Here is a 17,894-nt window from a genome sequence, read left to right as displayed (position 1 = left end):
AGCAAACACATAAGCATTATTATACATGTGTTTCTGTGGGGTTTAATCCTTTTTCCTTTGTTCCTTTGTGGGTTTTCTGACTTTACAGAGGTCAGTAATGCTCTTAACTTACAGATATTCCTTTTAAATATAATTCTAGTTTTACTGTGCCAATGCAGAACTTGAAAGTATGACTGTAACCTCCAGAGCACGTGGATTTATGAAAATAAGAACTCAGTGTTTTCCCTCGGTAAAAACATGGGACAGAGGGAGCTTGACCTGGGGGATCTATACAAAAGAAGTTACTACAAAAACCCAACCAAGGATGTGAACATCTGCCTGCTCTAGTTCCAGCTGTGCCAGCAGGTGAGATCACCACTCCCAGCCACACAGCACCATCCCTTTACTGCAGGTCACCGTCCTGCAAAGTTCATGTGAGGAGCGATGCCGAACATCTTTTAAGAACTCCTGTTCGGGTAGTTTCAATTAACCAGAGTCACTTCATCTGAAATATGTAAGAGCTGTACAACCAGCACAGCCGAGAGGTCTGCAGCGGCGTTCCCAGCCCAAAGGATGCGCAGCTGAGAAGCCGGTGGTGGGAACCCAGCTCTCCAGCCAGCACAGTGATGCTCACAGCACCCAAAATGCAGCAGCTCTCTAGCTCTGATTTGGTTTTTATTTGTGCCTACAAGAGGTTCAGTGCAGTTTAATAACTGCATCGACTTGACATAGTTTTGCTCACGGGGATAAAAGTATGTTCAGGAGCATTATTTTTTCTGAAAAGCTGAGGTATCCTATACTATAATTGTCTATTTGCTTACAGGTGTTTTTATACTTAAAACATTCTCCTGTACACATTCAGTAGCTACAGCAATTTTAAGATACTTCAGGAGCATGAAATTAATAGTAATGAACTTCCAAATTTCATAATACATTGACTATAAATACAGTACACAGTTAAGTGATGCAAACAAAATGTGCTGCATTTCATTCCTTTTATGTACGGTACCTTTAGCATTATATATATTAGAAGCCCATGTCACCTCTTATGTCCTGACTAGGTGAATTTGTTGTTGTTTTGAAACAGGTATTAATTAAATTTACATATAAAGCTGTCCATTTTTCCAACAGCTCTCAGAGTCTTTCTTGTTTCGTTGTGTCCTTCACAGGCTGTATTCAACTGTCTGACACTGTTGTCCCTGGCAAAAGTGTGTCTATAAGAGGAATTAGCATTGCAGGAAAAAGTCTTAATTCAGCAATTGCTTAGTTAATATTTTACAAGTCAAGTTTCTGATTTACAGTTTTCTGCAGGGCTGCTCACAGTGGCCTGTCAAAGAGCATAAGATAGAAAGAAAAACCCTAAGGCTTTATTTTAATTTTTAAATGTTTATATTTTCATGTATTTTAAAGATAAAACCACGCAGCCCTACTTTGACAACTGCCCAGAGGAACCAGAAACACTACTCACACAGGTTTTCAAATACTCCTGCCTCACCCCCGCCCCAGCAGGCAAGTACCGCACAGCAGTAACACCAGCTGTTTAACAAATTTGGGCAAAACCATCCAGTCAGGGAACACATTTTAGAAAATCCATTTCAGCCCTCCCTGGCTGTAACGGGAGGGGCAGGCAGTCCCTCACACGTTAATCCCCAGCACAGGGACACACTGTTATGTTGCAGACATCTGGGATGGCAACCAAGAAACCTGCTTCTTCAGCATAGAGTGCCCTTTGTCTCACTGCGCTGCCAGGGTTGTGGGAAAGCCAGAGCTCTTGCTTTTGGGTTGATTTTTTTATTATTTTATTATTTTTTTTAAGGCTCATTGTCCAACAAGCCATGAGATCCTGTGCCGAGGCTTAGGATCCTCTATTCATCTTCGATCTTGCAGTTTGTTACAGCAGAAAATGAAGGGATTTTCACAGTACTGGAAAGGAGGTGTTGTCTGTCTCTATCACTTTCACCAGAAAAACATGCAAATGTGTACAGCAAGTACAGTATAAAGCCCTACATACATTACACTAACTCATGAAATCATCTTCTCAGCAGTGAGAAAATCTGTCTGCAAAGAGTGAGGAAAACAAAAGTATCAAGATATGGAATACTGAGAGGACTGAGCTGCCTTACAAACTTGTCACTGTAATTCTCCTCTGCCACTTCATTTGCTCCCTGTCCCCATCTCATTTATCCTCTGCATGGGTCTGCATTCAGGATTCAAGCTTTTTGCTACATTTTGCTGTGTAATTGCATACATGTCATATGTCGGGCAGATGCTGTATACCCAAGCACATCTTTGGAGAATATTCTGTCCCAAAACCAAATCATCTGGTAAATCCAAAGTCTTAAAAGGGTAATTACCCTCCCTTGCTCTGGTAGAATTATTTTCCTGTGCTTTTCAGGGTGCAGCTGGCTGTCTTGCTCTTATATGACAAGAAGCAACACGCTGCTGCTTCATTACATATTCTGGTTAGGCATGCTTTAGCAAGCTAGTTGTTTGGAAGCAGGTGTGTTAAGCTGTGCAAGCTTTCAGATAGCTGACATAAAATTATTTCTGATACTGATCTGTCTTTCCAACACCTTGTAAAGTCAATGAGAGCTGAACAGACCATTAAGGAAGCAAGCGTAACGGAACGAACCTCTCAAAATCAACCAACCAACCCACTCACTGGGGTTCTCTGCTTGTAACTTGGATTGTTCTTGCTCCAAAGGAAACTTTCTCTTATTCAAGCCAGGACCAGTTCCCAAGAATTGTTGCTTTGCCTGAGAAAGTGATTTATTCACTCAGACTATTGGAAAAAGGCAGATTTTTTTTTTCCTCTGCCCCTTCATTTTTGACTGATTTCCTCTTCGTTTATTCCCTCACAGTCATACAGTCTCATCACATCATCACTGATGGTAATTATGCTCCATCTCAGGTCATACCGTCATTTTAAATCTGATTGTTAGAGCAAATGAAAAATGAGGTCAATGATTGCTACCATTTTCTTGGGAACTGACAGGCCACATCTGAGGTCTCCCTAGAGAAATCTTCTTTAATTACAAGTTAAGCTGATGTTCCCCTGTGTAGCAAGTAGAATTGAGCAGGATTACTTTTAAAAGGATTGCACTGATCTGCTTTGGTGACAGTTTCATTTTGAAATTCTGATAACAGGCAAGAGGATGGATTATAAAGATACGGTTCTGGGGAGTGTACATGACTGACACATACTGCAAATTGGGCCACAGCAGCCACCCTGCCTTTTCTGCTCTTTTATTAAGGCCAGAACAACTTCTATTTCGAGCAGTGCAATACCCATGTATTATTATAGCAATTACTTAATATAATTGTAAAGAACAAAGGGAAAAAAAATTGGAATTGTAGAAGTGAGATCCTGCAAGCAGCGATTCCAGAAAGGGAATTTTTCATCCTAGAGAAAATGTGACACACAACCTTTCATAAGATAAAACAAAGAAAAACGTGTAATATGCTGAATGCTTTCAAGTATTTAAATTATTAATCAATTTTGAGAAACCAAGTAAATATTAATGGGTTCTTAAATCACTTTTATTCCAACCCATGCAATTGTAGCACAGAAACCTTCCAAATGCCTTTTCCTCGTACTTAAAAAACCCACAAAAACAGCTGATCAATTTTGCAAAAGCAATTTATCTCATAATGATATATGATCTGACAGTAGTGTGGCTGGTGAAATAAGACTTACTTTATTTTATCTGAGAAATCAGTATTTTCTGTGAATCCTAGCAGGTTGCATAGTCCAGAAACAAAGAATGATGTCTGAAATAGCTCACATTAAATGTTTTCATGAAAATTGTTCTGCCTTTTAGATCTTATTCACCTTTGGTGCTGATGATGCTTCAACCTGATTTGAGTCCTGACAGAAGCCATAAATCAGATATTCCTCCACCTAGGTCCTTATTCCCATGTGTGGGATGAGTGCATAGCACTGAGCAGTGCTGCAAAACAAAGTGAAGAGACACCTCCTGTTAAATAAAACTAAAAGTCCTAAAGTAGAAGGACCCTAAACATTAGTGCCATCTCTCCAGAAGTGAAAAGCCTGGAGCACGTTGGCTCCTTCGCTACGAACAGCTCAGACTTCTTTTTCCTACAGGAGCACACCAACCATCAACCGATAATTGATAAAACTTGAGAGAAGAGCATTTCTCTGGAGTGTCCTGGATGTAAAGCCCTGTCATGCAGGACTGAGGTGCTCACAAAGCAACCCCCAAAGCCAGGCAATCCGGTTTCAGGAGTTTTACACCAAGCTGAAGTGCCACGCAACTCGACAAATACAACTGCACTAAAGCAATACGTGCTGGGGTTTGGGTTTTCTACATGTACTCTTAAAAATTTAGCAGTGCAAGGCAGAACTTGTTATTCTGCTTCACTACAGCTAGAACCTAGGGTTTTCAGAAAGACACAAGAACTATGACAGTGTGTGAAGCCTTATAGTATCAAGAGTTAAAGCCCAAGGGGTTTGGAAGGGGAAAAAAAATGGGTATCTTTTGAGAACGAACAGACACACACAAAGCTTTTACAATTCAGAATCAGTAGTATCATAGTGTCACTGAAGGTACTGTGCAGGGTGCCTCTGGAATACAGCAATATCCCCAAAAAAATGCAAAAAAACACCAGTGGGGGGGGAAAAAAAAGGAGAGGTTCCTTATTTTCAAACATTAACAGGCACAAATGCTGCCGTCTGGACTGGAGCAAGGAATATATTCTGAATCCTCTTCATTGGTGTCACAGAGAGATTCCTGTTCTTTTTAAGATTTTTCTACAAGCCAAGGCCTAATGAGGACAGCTTGCAGTAAGGGTAATTGATGAACAAAATACTAACCAGTTTAGCTTCTTTTTTTGTATTTTATTTTTTATTTTTAAACTGACTGTAACTGTAGGAAGGAAGCAGCAGCTTAAGCAATGCATTTGTTTCTAGAGGTAAAGCAGAACGACTTTGAAAATAAAAATGCAGCAAACCACTAATATTAAAGTCAAAGCAAACCAAGACAAAAAAACCCAACAGGCTAGCATTTACTCTTTGAAGTGCTGTTTTTCTGGATTCCTTTTCAAAACTGCAGTTTACATCTGACACGTACCAGCATCTTGACACTAGATTTTTGCTTGGTTGAAGCTCATGTGCTAGGAAACTGCTGAACCTTACAAAATGCTGGCAAAGCAGGGACAGATGTGAAGGGAGAACCAGAGGCTGCACAGGGTTGTTTGTTGGCCATATTCCTTCAATCATCAAACTTCTTTTTCAGGGTGCGTACACTCCAAATTTAGGACCCTGCTGCCACGTGATGCTGGAGGCTCCTAAATTCTCTGGGTGTTCACGTCTCCAGTAGTAAGAGCATCTGCATTTCTGCATATATCTATACCGGCCTCAGCCTCTAACGCCCCGGAGCATTCTCGAGCCATGCCTTCCCTGCCCTCCCTCCCCTGTGGGACATGGTTTGCCTAGCCTTGGGTTTGAGATTGCCACATACAGACCAAAACTGTGCCCTCATGGATGCCACCAGGCCCACTACCTTACCACTCCTGTTAATTCAGTACATACAGCCCTCACCTGTTCTAGGGGACACCAAGTGTCAAACCACTCTTCTACCTGACTTGAACTTGTATCTCACATCTTTTTATGACCTCCTTAACTGCTTGGGCTGGCACATCCCCCCCAGATTTTTAAGCACAGTCAGTCATCACCAGCATCAAAGAAAGAGGAAAAAATTGGAACTGAAATCGTTCCTCTCAACATCTGGATTCTAGTCTCTGCTCAGGCACACACTGCAGTATTTCTTAGGGAAGCAAGAGCTGCAGATGAAGAAATAAAGGAAAATAAATTCCAGAGTTAACAGTGTAGTTACGCAACTCCGAAAACAGTCACTGGCTGTAAGCCACAAGCAGGGGGAGGCAGGCAGTCGCCTAGGTACCACCCCCCAGAAAGGGAGCTCCTGTGTCCTCTCCAAGCCCATCTGTCCTTGCAGCCCAGGGAGCCAGTTACCCAGGTCTTGTGCCTTGCACAGGGAGCTCAGACATCTCACCTGGGACCACAGAGCTTGTCAAGACACCTCAGCACCACACACCACACCCCAGACCTCTTTGAGGATGTAATTCTTCCTTGCAAGATAAGTTTGAGTAGAGAGAATGCAGAACTAAAAATCAAGATGAAATTGAAGAAATTCAATTTGCTTGTGTAAGTGACATCTTCTAGCACACTCCTAGTAACATAGGCAAGTCAAAATGTCCTGCTGCAGGCTTAATGCAGATTCTCCTGGCAGCTTGTTGCTTTCCTGCAGGCATTGCTAAACCACATGGTGAATTTCTTTAAACAACAATAAAGAAAAAGAACCTTTAGACACAAGTGCCCTCATTTAAAAAATACAAAGACATAGAAGAAACTATATATTTCAGAAAAAAAAAAAAATCATATCTATTGTTCCAAGTTAAGCCATCTAGACAGCCCGAATGCAGTAACAGCTAAAGATGAAACCTCTGGCTACGTTTAGCTGTGTGTTTCCGTACTTACCAGACTTTGCATCCTTCCATTCATTTTTCATATCAGAAATTGCAAGCCAGTCATCTTACTGAGGCATTCACTGAAAGCACAGCATTTTCTTGCAGGTAGCATAACCTGAGCAGCTACCGAGACAAAAATCTGCAAGCCTCCCTCCCCTTTGCAGCTATCTCCTACTTATTTTTTCACCCTCAGTAACACTCATCAACTCTGCAGGGACTAAATTAGCACAGGAGAAGGTGTTCAGCACTTTTGGCTGTAATCACTGTTCAAACAGCTGTTCTCAATCCCCTTTAGAGAAAACGAGCCGATTTGATGAATCAGATCCCCTATTGATTTAGCCAGATAACAGGCTGGCCAGCAAGCTACCAGCCTTGTGTAGGATGCCAGCCTGCAGTCAATCATTTCCAAATATATGCAAAAATAACCCTCAGCTGCAAAGATATTGCCCTTTTTATCTCAGAAAGTGCTGGACTTAGTAATATCACCTGGAAAATGTCCAGAAATTTGCACGTGTGTGCAAGTTTTGGCTGTGGAATGGAGTATATATTGCATAGTATCAGAAAATAATAGGAATAAAATATAATCTGCTTGAAAAACATTGAAAATCAAACAAATTGTTTTCAGACAAGACACGGCTCTTACTGGAATCTTTTAGAAATACTACTCAAGTACAACCAGCACTATTCTTTGTTACCTTCAAAGTTGCTCTTGAAGTCTTTAAATAATTTACTGACCACAATAGTAACGTCTTTATTTTCTGGAGTGCTTACAGTTTATTATGGAAACCTTTAGAAGAAAGGAAATAGGAAGAGAAAAGTAACATATGAAGACCATTCATTTTTTATTCTCTGTGCTGAAGCTGGAACAGCCTTCTTTTGTGGTGTTTTTTTCTCCACCATACCATATTTTCCTGAGATTTTTGCATTAAATTAAAACGTATTACACCACTTGTGTTTCCGAAACAAAGATACAGCTCTCTCTTTTCTTGGAATTCTAAAAGAATAGCTGTATCTTTAGATGGAGTCATCAATAGTTCTTTTAATTAGCAATTCTTGGCTATTTTCTGCAAGATAGGAGCATTACCAAGGACTGTTCACGTATTATACGGACACCTCTCTGGCCCTGGGGTACTAGCAGAACTTCCTGTGCCACAGTGCTGCTCAGCTTTGGTCACTTCTGCCACACCAAATTACGTGCCTTCATAGGGCAAATCCAGCTACAAAATTCTGCCAGCTTCCCAGTGCCACTTGTTGGGAAGGAATCAGGCAGCGAGATCGCTACGCTAGCAAAAACATCCCATGTTACAGCCCCTGGTACGTGGCAGAAGAGCCCTGTAGCCAGCCCGTTCACCGCAGCCAGTGGGCCGTGCTCCTGCCAGCATCGCCAGGCTGGCTGAGGGTTTGTAACGTAGCTAGTCCCTAATCTTGGACAGCCATCACAGCTGAAAGAATGTTCCAGAACGTGGGATACAGAAATTACCATGACAAATAAAAAAGTCCAGTTTCTGTCCCTTGAAATGATTAATCGGAAATGCTAAAAAAAGATGATCTAAAATAATGTCCTTCTAGTTATTTGTTTCCTTCCCTCCCTCCCTCCCTGTGCATCCATGGGACACAGTAGCAGTCTCATCCCCCAGCTGGGTGTCTGCTCTCTCATGAGCTTACTCCAGCTTGTTCCTACTCTCAATGAGATTATCTAGCAGTGAGTTCCGTCTATTGATTATAAATTACATAAAGCCATAGTTTATTATCAACTTCTGGGTGTCCTGTCTCCCAGTTTCACTGAATATCCTGTTATAGGAGATAGACATATATATGTATGTATGTATGTATGTATATATAACCCCCTTGTTATAGTGACACAATACATTGCAACCTCAGGCTCACCTTTCTGCCTTCATCTTCATCTTTTCCTGCTGTTTGTATGTAATAATCCTTACATAAATTCTTTCTTTAGGGATTGTTATACACATATTTCCCCCACAGCTATAATACAAATCACAGAAGATAAAGATGACAAAAAACTAAAAGCTGATCTGAAACAATCTGTGATGAAGAATTGTCCCCCATCGTGCTTCTTTTTCCCAGATTAGTTTTAAATGCGCTGGGCAGTAAAAACCTAAGCAATTTCTTTTATAAGCAGTTATGACACAGTCCTGAGACTTAACTTTGACTTCCCTTTGCTTTATTTCATTCCCTATTTCAGCCATTCTGGAGCCAACGCTACAGGTTTCCAAAACTTTGTTAATATATATATTCAAATATGTGCAGCATGTAAAATTAGTTACTTTAAACACGCTGATAAATTCAGATTACTTCCAGTACTGCTCAGTCACTGACTATTTACAGAGCAGAAACCTTCAGGGAATTAAGGAAAAGTTGCCATCTAAACAGTAAAAATCACCGTACAATTAATATATATGTTCTCTGTCATGATTGCTTCAAACATCACATCTGCTTCCTGGAGCTGTCTTGGAGAGCAGCGGCTGGCACCCATTTCTGGTTTTTGTCTGAGAATTGAAATAAGATGTCTTTTTTATAGAGAATATAATTTTTGTATAGCTGTGTAAGAACAAGCAACAAATTCTTTTGGATTTTTGGGATACTGAATGATTTTCAAGGCTTTTGCACAAAAGAAACCTCGCTAATACAAAAGATTTCCAGCATAAGTAAGATTGAATGCAGCTTACTCGTCCGTAGGAAGTTTATTTCAGAAAGCCATTTAAAATCCACATAATCAAACAAAAAGCCTCACAAGCATACTTCATCATGTATGCCTATATTTAATAATCACCTTTTGTTTGTCTTTTAATCCCAGTTATTGTCTGTAACGGTATTTTATGCACATGAGGAACATTTTGAATACGAGTTCCTCATCCCAGCTCAGGAAAGCCTGGTATCACTGTCTTTGAATTTCAAGGAGCCTTTAATTTTAGAACTAATTTTAGAACATCCTTAGACTAACACAAGTTCTGGAGACCCCATGCCTGTGGGCAGAGCCTCCATCTGAAGGGTCTGTAATTGCAGCCACTAGAACCTGGGACTTCTGGGGGGCTCCCTAGCCTGTTGGTGGTCATTCCTGTTCCCAAATGATCAAAGAAGTTATTTTGGCTATAAACTCCTTGTTTCTAGACTGCAGTATTTATTTGCTGAAGTAGCAGTTGGGACATTTTTGAAGGTTGTCAGTGGGAACAACAGCCAACAGGGACGTGTCCATCCACTTGCTTCTGTAAAAAAAAAAAAAAAGGATTTTTTTAATGTTTATATTGGATCCAGGTAGCCTGGTTTATATAGCTTTATAAAGAGGACTTACATCACTTGAGGCAGTGTTTTTAGTGGTCAGTAGATAATGCCTAAAGATAGATCATTGGTATGTTGAGAAATCAAAGGTATTTTGGACAAATCAAAGGTATTGTGATACCTGCACTGTTTAGATAGCAGGTACATAATTTTTGCATAACTTATACTGCTTTTACTAAAACTATCAGGAAGCCAGTAGGCATTGGTCTCTCAGTAAAGACCAACACTAACAAACATATATAAGCATATATAAGAATGAGAAGTTATTTTTTTCCATACCTGCTGACTTGGAAATAGTGTTTTACATGCAATCAGCATGAAAACAATAATTCATGTCTGTGCGCCGTGCTACTTACGCTTTTATTTCCATCTCTGTTGCAAAAATATTGAAACTTATTAGGGATCTCTATGTTGCATTATCATAATTGGCTTTATGCTCCCTCCCCATCTTTCCATTTGGGTGACTTGATTTGCTGAGATAACCTAATGTCTTTTTCATAGGTGAAGTTAAATAGGTCTTCCACAAACCTGTCCAAAATCCTGCCAAACTCTCAGCATTGCCAGTGCCCGCAGCAATGTCCTGTACAACAGGAGGAAAAACATGAAATACAAGTTAATCTTTAGCCCTGTAACTCATTGATACCTTCATTGATAAAGGCTGTTACAGTGATTTGCCAGAGAGAAGTGAGTTGCCTGGCCATGTGGGTTTGTTCAGGCTGGCTTTATTTGCTTTTCTTTACAAACACAACAGATCATCTTGAGCAAGACGTTTGCATCTAGTCTGCACAGAGGCACTATTTTAAGATGTGTTCTAAACCCCAGGAATACGGTATGGTCTCTTGTAGTGGTGTTGACAGGAAGGTGACAAGACCAGTCACACAAAATTACCTACTTTTTTTAAAGAATATTTTTTTTCCAAACTATTAGTGCTAGTATTAGGTATATAAACAAATATATTGTTTTTAACAACCTTCTAAATCTATATTTTGTAAATCTTTATTTTTGTTCCTGTAAAGTAAGATGAGTTGTAAAAAAGCTAAAAGGGAGGCAAATGCTGGGACATTCTTAAGAAGCATATTTTTTCTTCTGCTGCACCTCCTAGAAGAAATTCTACTCTCAAATTACCACTGAAAGCAAACCCAGCACTGAATTATGTAGTGCTAATTAAGATAGACAGGAGCAGGGTTGGGAGCTGGTACAACTCCCCACTGGGTCACTTGAGCACATTCATAAGGAGGTAGACTTTAAATTTAGAGTGGTTCATCTACTCAGCATGCTGTGTGCTCATCCTAGCCAGGTGTGAGAGGTCAGCTGTCATCAGCTGCGTCAATGAAGACAGTAACCTGCTCAAAAAAACATATTGGTATATTTTGTAGGTGGTATCAAGTTGCGGGGGAGCGTTGATGTGCTGGAGGGCAGGAGGCTCTGCAGAGGGATCTGGACAGGCTGGACTGATGGGCTGAAGCCAACTCTATGAAGTTCAACAAGGCTCGGTGCTGGGTCCTGCACTTGGGTCACAACAGCCCCCCGCAGCGCTGCGGGCTGGGGGCAGAGCAGCTGAAAAGCTGCCCAGTGGGAAAGTGCCTGGGGGGGCGGGTCAGCAGGCGGCTGGGCATGACCCCCCAGCGTGCCCAGGTGGCCAAGGGGGCCAGCAGCACCCTGGCTGGTGTCAGCAATAGTGTGGCCAGCAGGACCTGGGCAGTGACCGTCCCCTGTGCTGGGCACTGGTGAGGCTGGAGCAGCGGGGCACTGAGGGGCTGGAGCGTGACCAGAGCAGGGCAGGGGCTGGGGCAGGGGCTGGGGGAACTGGGAGTGTTCAGCCTGGAGAGGAGGGGGCTCAGGGGGGACCCGTTTGCTCTCTACAGCTGCCTGAAAGGAGGCCTCAAGTTGCACCAGAGGGGGTTAGATCAGATATTAGGAAAAATTCCTTCACCAAAAGGGCTGTCAAGCTCTGGTACAGGCAGCCCAGGGAAGTGGTGGAGTCGCCATCCCTGGAGGCGTTTAAAAGACGTGTAGATGTGGTGCTCAGGGATGTGGCTTAGTGATGGACTTGGCAGTGCTAGGCTTACAGTTGGACTTGGTGATCTAAAAGTTCTTTCCCATGATTCCTAATTCTATTATTCTATTTTTAAGTCTTCATTCTGCTCTTTCTCCTGAATATTCTACAATTCTAATTCCTTCATGTAACTGTTAGAAGAATCCAGTCCCTAATTTCCATCTCAATGCAGCCAAGAGTAGACTTGTCTAGAGTGTTTTAATATAAAACGAATATACATGGTTTCTTATGTTGTTCTTGATGTGTAAGATTTATTTATATAATGTAAGCATGAAAGCAAGTAGCTTTGCGTACTCATTCCTACATGACATTTGAATCCCTTAAAGTATTTTTTCCAAAGCAGTCGGTATAGTCTAACCACAGGAGTAGCTCTGGTTCAAATTAATGCACCAGGTGAGCACATCACAAATAGCAGTGTGGCACTCCCCAGATGGCATGAAAATAATAGCAAAAAAACAGCATAGCTCAAGGATGTGAAAATGGAAGCAGATCTTTTTGCACAGGTCCAGCACCTGGAAACTGAGCTACCTCCTATGACAGAAGCCATCCTTTAGCCTGCCGCGGACATTGTCTGAAATTAAGAAAACACCTTTCTCCAGGGGCAGCAGTCAGGACCCTTTCCTGAAAACTAGTTTAGCTTTCTCAGTGCTGCAAAAGTATAAAAATCAGATTCATTCTCTCCTTTTTCAGACCAAGTCCTTTAATTTTTTGTTAAATATATATGTATATATACACACACAGTTTTAGTTTCAGGGTTTTGTTGAGTTTTTCTTTAAGACAAGCTGAACACAGCAGCATCTTGCAGACACAGACCTTTACAGCCTGGAATACTGCAAAATCTTGCTGCCATGTATTCACACAAAATCTGCCCACTTTGAATATCCTGAGGACCAAAACATAAGAGGGGGAGAAACAGAAGGGGCTTGGGAATGCCAGGAGCTTCTCCCTGCCCAGACCACAACCCAGCCCCAGCAGGGGAGTGCAGACGCCAGGACTGGACCTACCAGGGTGCAAATGTGGATCTTCATGAGGCAGATCTGCTAATGGTGACTGCAGCCCAGGCATTCAGAGGCACACACGGCCCTTGGCAGCTCTCGCTCTGTGGAGATGCTCAGCATCGCCGTGCGCCTTTCTCCTCAGCCTGGCTGCATTTGCTCAGTGCTGAAATTAGTTCATGAAGCACAGCAAGGCAATGTTGGAAGGAGCAGAAGAAGAGCTGGCTGACCTCAGGCTCATGGTAAAGAGCGGTTCAAGCACCAGCGATCAGGAAGCCACTACTCAGAACCGGAGTCTGGGAAGAAATATTTGAAAGGCCACCACATCCGACTAAGGGAAAGACTGTGTTGATCATGGCTCAGCTCCCAATCCAGTCACAGACAGGCACAGCCTTGCTAAGCCTGCCAACTTAGCGGCTTCGTTGACTTAGACCTCAAAACACAATGTCCCTGTTAATATAGTCTTCCTTTTCTTGCCTCCTCTTCCTCCCTCCCTACATGGCCTGAACTTTCATTGCAGGAGGTCTGGGTTCTCCTGAAGACCTTTTTTTAGGAATGTTGTGCCTGATATAGAGAAATCTCAGCTGGCTCACCCCAAAGGTTTCCTTCTTTAAGAGTAAAGCATCAAGATATGCAGCTGATGCGCTGTTACTAGGCTGGTTGCAACCAGGTGGCTTTGTGAAGCTTATCAAAGGAAATGCCAGCTCCTCTCCAAAATTATCTCTAAAAGAAATAATAATAATAAAAAAAATATTTCAGGTGAGGAAACATAACAAACCATAAAGCATCTTTATTAGAGTGAAGATTATACCCATCACCGATGGGTTTGCTGTAATACTTGTTCTTTTTCATTTGTAAAACCTTAATTTCCCTTCCCAAAGGGTTCCAGTTTGGGCAGTTTCCAGTAAACGAGGCCTCTATTGTTATCTAGACCACAATCTGCCCTAAATTAATTTTTAAAGAGGTTTGGTTTTTTCCAGTAGACATGATATTGCATACTTTGGAAATAACTCAAGCATGACATTTGTTGGGGTTTTTTAATTATATTCTCTATGTGAGCCATAAGATAATGTCACATATCCTTTTTATATTTTTTAGGAGAACCTGAAAGCTTTTGACCGGGGAGTAAATGAGTTTGTGGACTATATGTTTGGACCTCGAGGTAAGCTGCTCCACCTATAGCCCTTCTAGGTAGTAATACCTGTCCAGATTATGACTCAAAAAATATTCTAGTAAACAGAAGCTGTCAAAATCTTCTAGTGAATAATTTCTCATTGAAAAATGTAGGCTAGGCAGAATCACAGTATTTGTAGAAACACACCATTATTGTTGGAAATCTATCAATGCATTGCATTTATAGAAAGCCATTAGATATTTTTTTTGTCTGTTTGACATAATATTAACTATAATACAAATTAAAACCAATCACAGATTGTACTAAAAGTGAAAGAAGACATGAAACTGATTTTTTCTTTGAAACCTTAAAAAAAAAAATCACTGGATTTTAGAGTCCTTTGTTTCTGAGACTATAAAGGATTTCAGTCTTACATCCTAATGTAGATTAAAAAACTTGAAAGCCTTGATTTTTCTGAAAGTGGAAGATCTGTTTTGGTGCTGATTCTCATTCATAATGCAGTTGTTATTTGCTCCAGCCTCCTATTAAATAGCCTAATTCAGAAGGATGATCAGAGCAAAAGCAAGAAAGGGCCTTCAGCACCCTGCAGGATCATAGCCAGAATTTCAGCAGACCAGTAGAGAGGCTGGGAGAACAGATACATCTTTCTAGTTGCTGTTCTTGCTCTTTAACAGTCTGGACAAGAATAACTTGAATAACTGTAGCTTGGTGGTGCCTCATGCTTTGTTAGGACTGAAAGAAGTAATAGTCAAAAACAAACAAAAAAAGAAATAGGACTGCAGAAAGAAAAAGCTACAAGGCAAGGATGGAGCATCAAAGTCAGGGCTAAGAGCACCAAGCAACTGGAGGAAGGTGGTGAGACAGGAGCTTAGACAGCAGTCACTCTTCAGAGAAGGTCTCTGTAAGGCCACCTTGCTGTTGATAGGGCTGGACTTAAACTTTCAACTTCAGGAATAGCCTTGCAAACTTTTCCCCGCGGTTAAATCCAGAACTGCTGCCCACGTGGATGGACATATTGCTTATGTATTCTCATTTTGTTGTAATAATGTCCTCCAGGTCCCAGAAAAAGTTCTTGCTTAATTAGGAGGACAAGTGAAAGAAAGCTGTATCATTTTTAAAATCGAGAAATTCTCATTTTTCATAGTTGACTGGATGGTTACAAAAATATCTGCCATCATCTCTGCAGTGGATGCAAAGCTTGAAGGAAAGCTTTCTGGTAAACAAACACTGAACATCTTGGAAACTGTAACAGAAGCAATTAAAATGGAAAAAGTTTTATTAATAGCTTCTATAATAGTGCATTTTAATATTAGCAAAGAGATGTGATCACAAGCATTAAAGTACTTTTTTTTTTTTTTTTTTTTTTTTCAAATTGGTATGTTTTCCTTCATTCCTTTCCTCATTGGTCCAGAACAAATTTTTTGAAGGAACAAACTGTAGTTAATCCAATGCAGAATACCACACAGATCCCTTTGGGCTTTTAGAAAGCCCTTCAGTTAAATGAGTATTATTTGTATTGCTTGCCAAGCACATCACCATCCGTCTCCAAACAGCAATGCTGAAGATAGCCTTTGTTTGTCTGTGCCTTTTCTATATGCTCTTTAATTTAACTTGTGGTATAAAGACACAGTATCATACATTTTCTAAATAACGTAGCTCCCTCCAATGTGTTTATACACATAAATAAATCACAATAAACTGCAGTTTTAAATTGCATAGAATGACCCCAGAAATGAAAAATCTAATGAATTCTTGAGAACTTCCCCAAATGTCTAAAACCAACAAATCGTTCCTCTTCTTTCTCTCCACCAATTTTCACCCACAGCACACACTTCATTCAGCAGCAAGATCGTTTAAAAGAATGGATAACAATGCTCTAGTCTTTTAAAAATCAATCCGATATTTATGGTTTATGTCGTAGGTGGTAACTCCTGAAATACTGGTCTCACTATACTGGTTTTAGTCGTCATTAGCAGATGTGGCCGAGAGCATGAGAAGAGACAGAAAGACATGCGCTGGTCCCAGCGGTCACCTCTGCTCCCATCGATAGTACCAGGTTAACACAAGCTGGAGTACTGCACTACTAGAATAAAGGGCGTATTATCAAAGTTCTGAATTTCATTTTTATATAGGCATATTTTGTGCCTTTGAACTAGCAGAGCAAGTCCTTTGGATCAGGAAATAAAAGCCATATACGTGCCCATCAGGTGCATCTCTTAATAAGAAGTGGTCTTACAATTTGGTGTTGGTCCATATTATTCCAGATAGGAAATTACCTAGGCTCAAGGCAAAATGAAAAAGAGTGAAATAACTGTGTTGTTCTGTAAGAGCGCTTTTTTCTCTTCTCCGTCATCTGCAGAGTATTGTTTGGTGTTACACAAAATTAAGGAATATTGAATTGCAGGAGCTAAATCTAGTTAATTGGTTGCTTGTTTTATCTGTGAAAAAAAAAAAAAAAACCAAACAGAGATGGTCAAGAATAGATATATTTTAATAAAGTTATGATAAAGTAATGAGCACTCCTGACCTGAGTATGAACAGTAGCAAGGCATTGGTGCAAAACTGTCTACCCTCTGCACCTGAAAAGATCTGAATCTACTCAGACACTAACTAGCTAAAGTTGTACAGAAACCTGGATGGAAGCCTGATACCTTTAAAGAGCCTGGGAGGCCTGCCACTCATTTCGAAGGAGCCAAGATTTCACCCCAAGGGTCTGGCACATGATGCCCAGTGACTGTGAATGAGCTTATTCATGGAGCAGTCGGAGCTCGCGGGCGCCTGCTCCTTCCCCTGCTGCAGTCCAGCGCTTTCCCACTGCGGCTTTATTCACTGCCTTGGTCTCAAATTCGGATGCTGTGTGCATCCAGTATTGTAAAAATAATCCTTTCTCCTTTCAACAGCAGACCTTTACAGTACTTGAACATGCAGATCAGTCAGTGAGCAGAAATACTCTCCTTTTTCCGACAACCTTTTTTAAAATACACTCCCTTTCCTCTCCCTTCCTTCTACACTCGTGGGTAAGCCTAAGTGGAAATAAAACAATCGTGTTAATTGGCTGCCTTTTACAAACCACTTTCTGCCCACAACTGTCTTACCTTTCAAGGTCCCAAGGTTGAGGTGGAAAATAATCAGCAAGGGTACACGTTTTAATAATTTCTTTTGAAATGGAAATAGTATAGACCTTAAAAATACTTGATGTGCTGACCTGAGCAAGCCCATGAATTCTGCTTTTGTATGGATCAGCCCACATGCTTGTGGCCACTCACAAAAGAATGAAAACTTTCTGAGGATGTACTGGGGCAGAATTTAATGCTGTCTAACTTGTATTCTCAACTCTTCCCCTTACTTTTCCTTTTTGAGCAAACACGCTGTTTTGTTATCTGCTGATGCCAGCTGGCCTTTGTGCAAGTAACCTTTATGCACCAAGTGTTGCAATCCTCAGGTGGGGACACCTTTCTTTAGGTAGCAGTCTTGCAGATATGACTGCTTTCTACATCTTCATTTAGGATACCAATGAAACAAATTAACTTCTTACGCTCCTAAAACATACACTAGATCAACACTTACACATGCAACCTTTACCTGTCCTATGACTCCTGTGTCCTGTTGGGAGCCCATACGGGAGCAGAATCACCTCAAAAACACCCATTCCAGAGCTTCAGACGTGGCTTGTGAACTTTGAGAGGGTTTTTGGGCTCACACTGAGGCAATCCTGATAGGCATTGAGATCTGAGGACAGCAAACAGGCGTTCTAGCTTGGTAATGCACAACAAAGCAAGGCTGCCCTAAAGGACAGATTGGGCTTTGTAATCGTTGTGCTGTTGTGACTGCTTTAATCCTACACCTCTCCTCTTCTAGGGGTTTTGGGGAGTCCAGAAGGGTGAGTCAAAACCAGGAGAGCACTGATGTTCCATGGTGGCTT

At 41.1% G+C, this 17,894-nt stretch overlaps 1 protein-coding gene across 2 annotated transcripts in view; it reads left to right on the top strand.

Moving 5' to 3' along the window:
- ELOVL2 (ELOVL fatty acid elongase 2) overlaps window positions 1-17,894 on the top strand; it is a 46,382-nt gene that overhangs the window by 11,039 nt on the left and 17,449 nt on the right. Inside the window, exons 1-2 of one of the 2 annotated variants that reach the window (XM_056333077.1) lie at window positions 10,596-10,615; window positions 13,936-13,999. In XM_056333077.1, the coding sequence (XP_056189052.1) occupies window positions 13,984-13,999 (16 nt within the window). In that variant the 5' untranslated portion in view covers window positions 10,596-10,615; window positions 13,936-13,983. Of the gene's footprint in view, window positions 1-10,595; window positions 10,616-13,935; window positions 14,000-17,894 lie in introns of those variants that run through there. The other variant, XM_056333076.1, reaches the window with a different exon arrangement.

Source organism: Falco biarmicus, chromosome 3, assembly GCF_023638135.1.
Source record: "Falco biarmicus isolate bFalBia1 chromosome 3, bFalBia1.pri, whole genome shotgun sequence".
NCBI lineage: Eukaryota > Metazoa > Chordata > Aves > Falconiformes > Falconidae > Falco > Falco biarmicus.
This window is presented reverse-complemented; position numbering and strand designations above follow the sequence as displayed.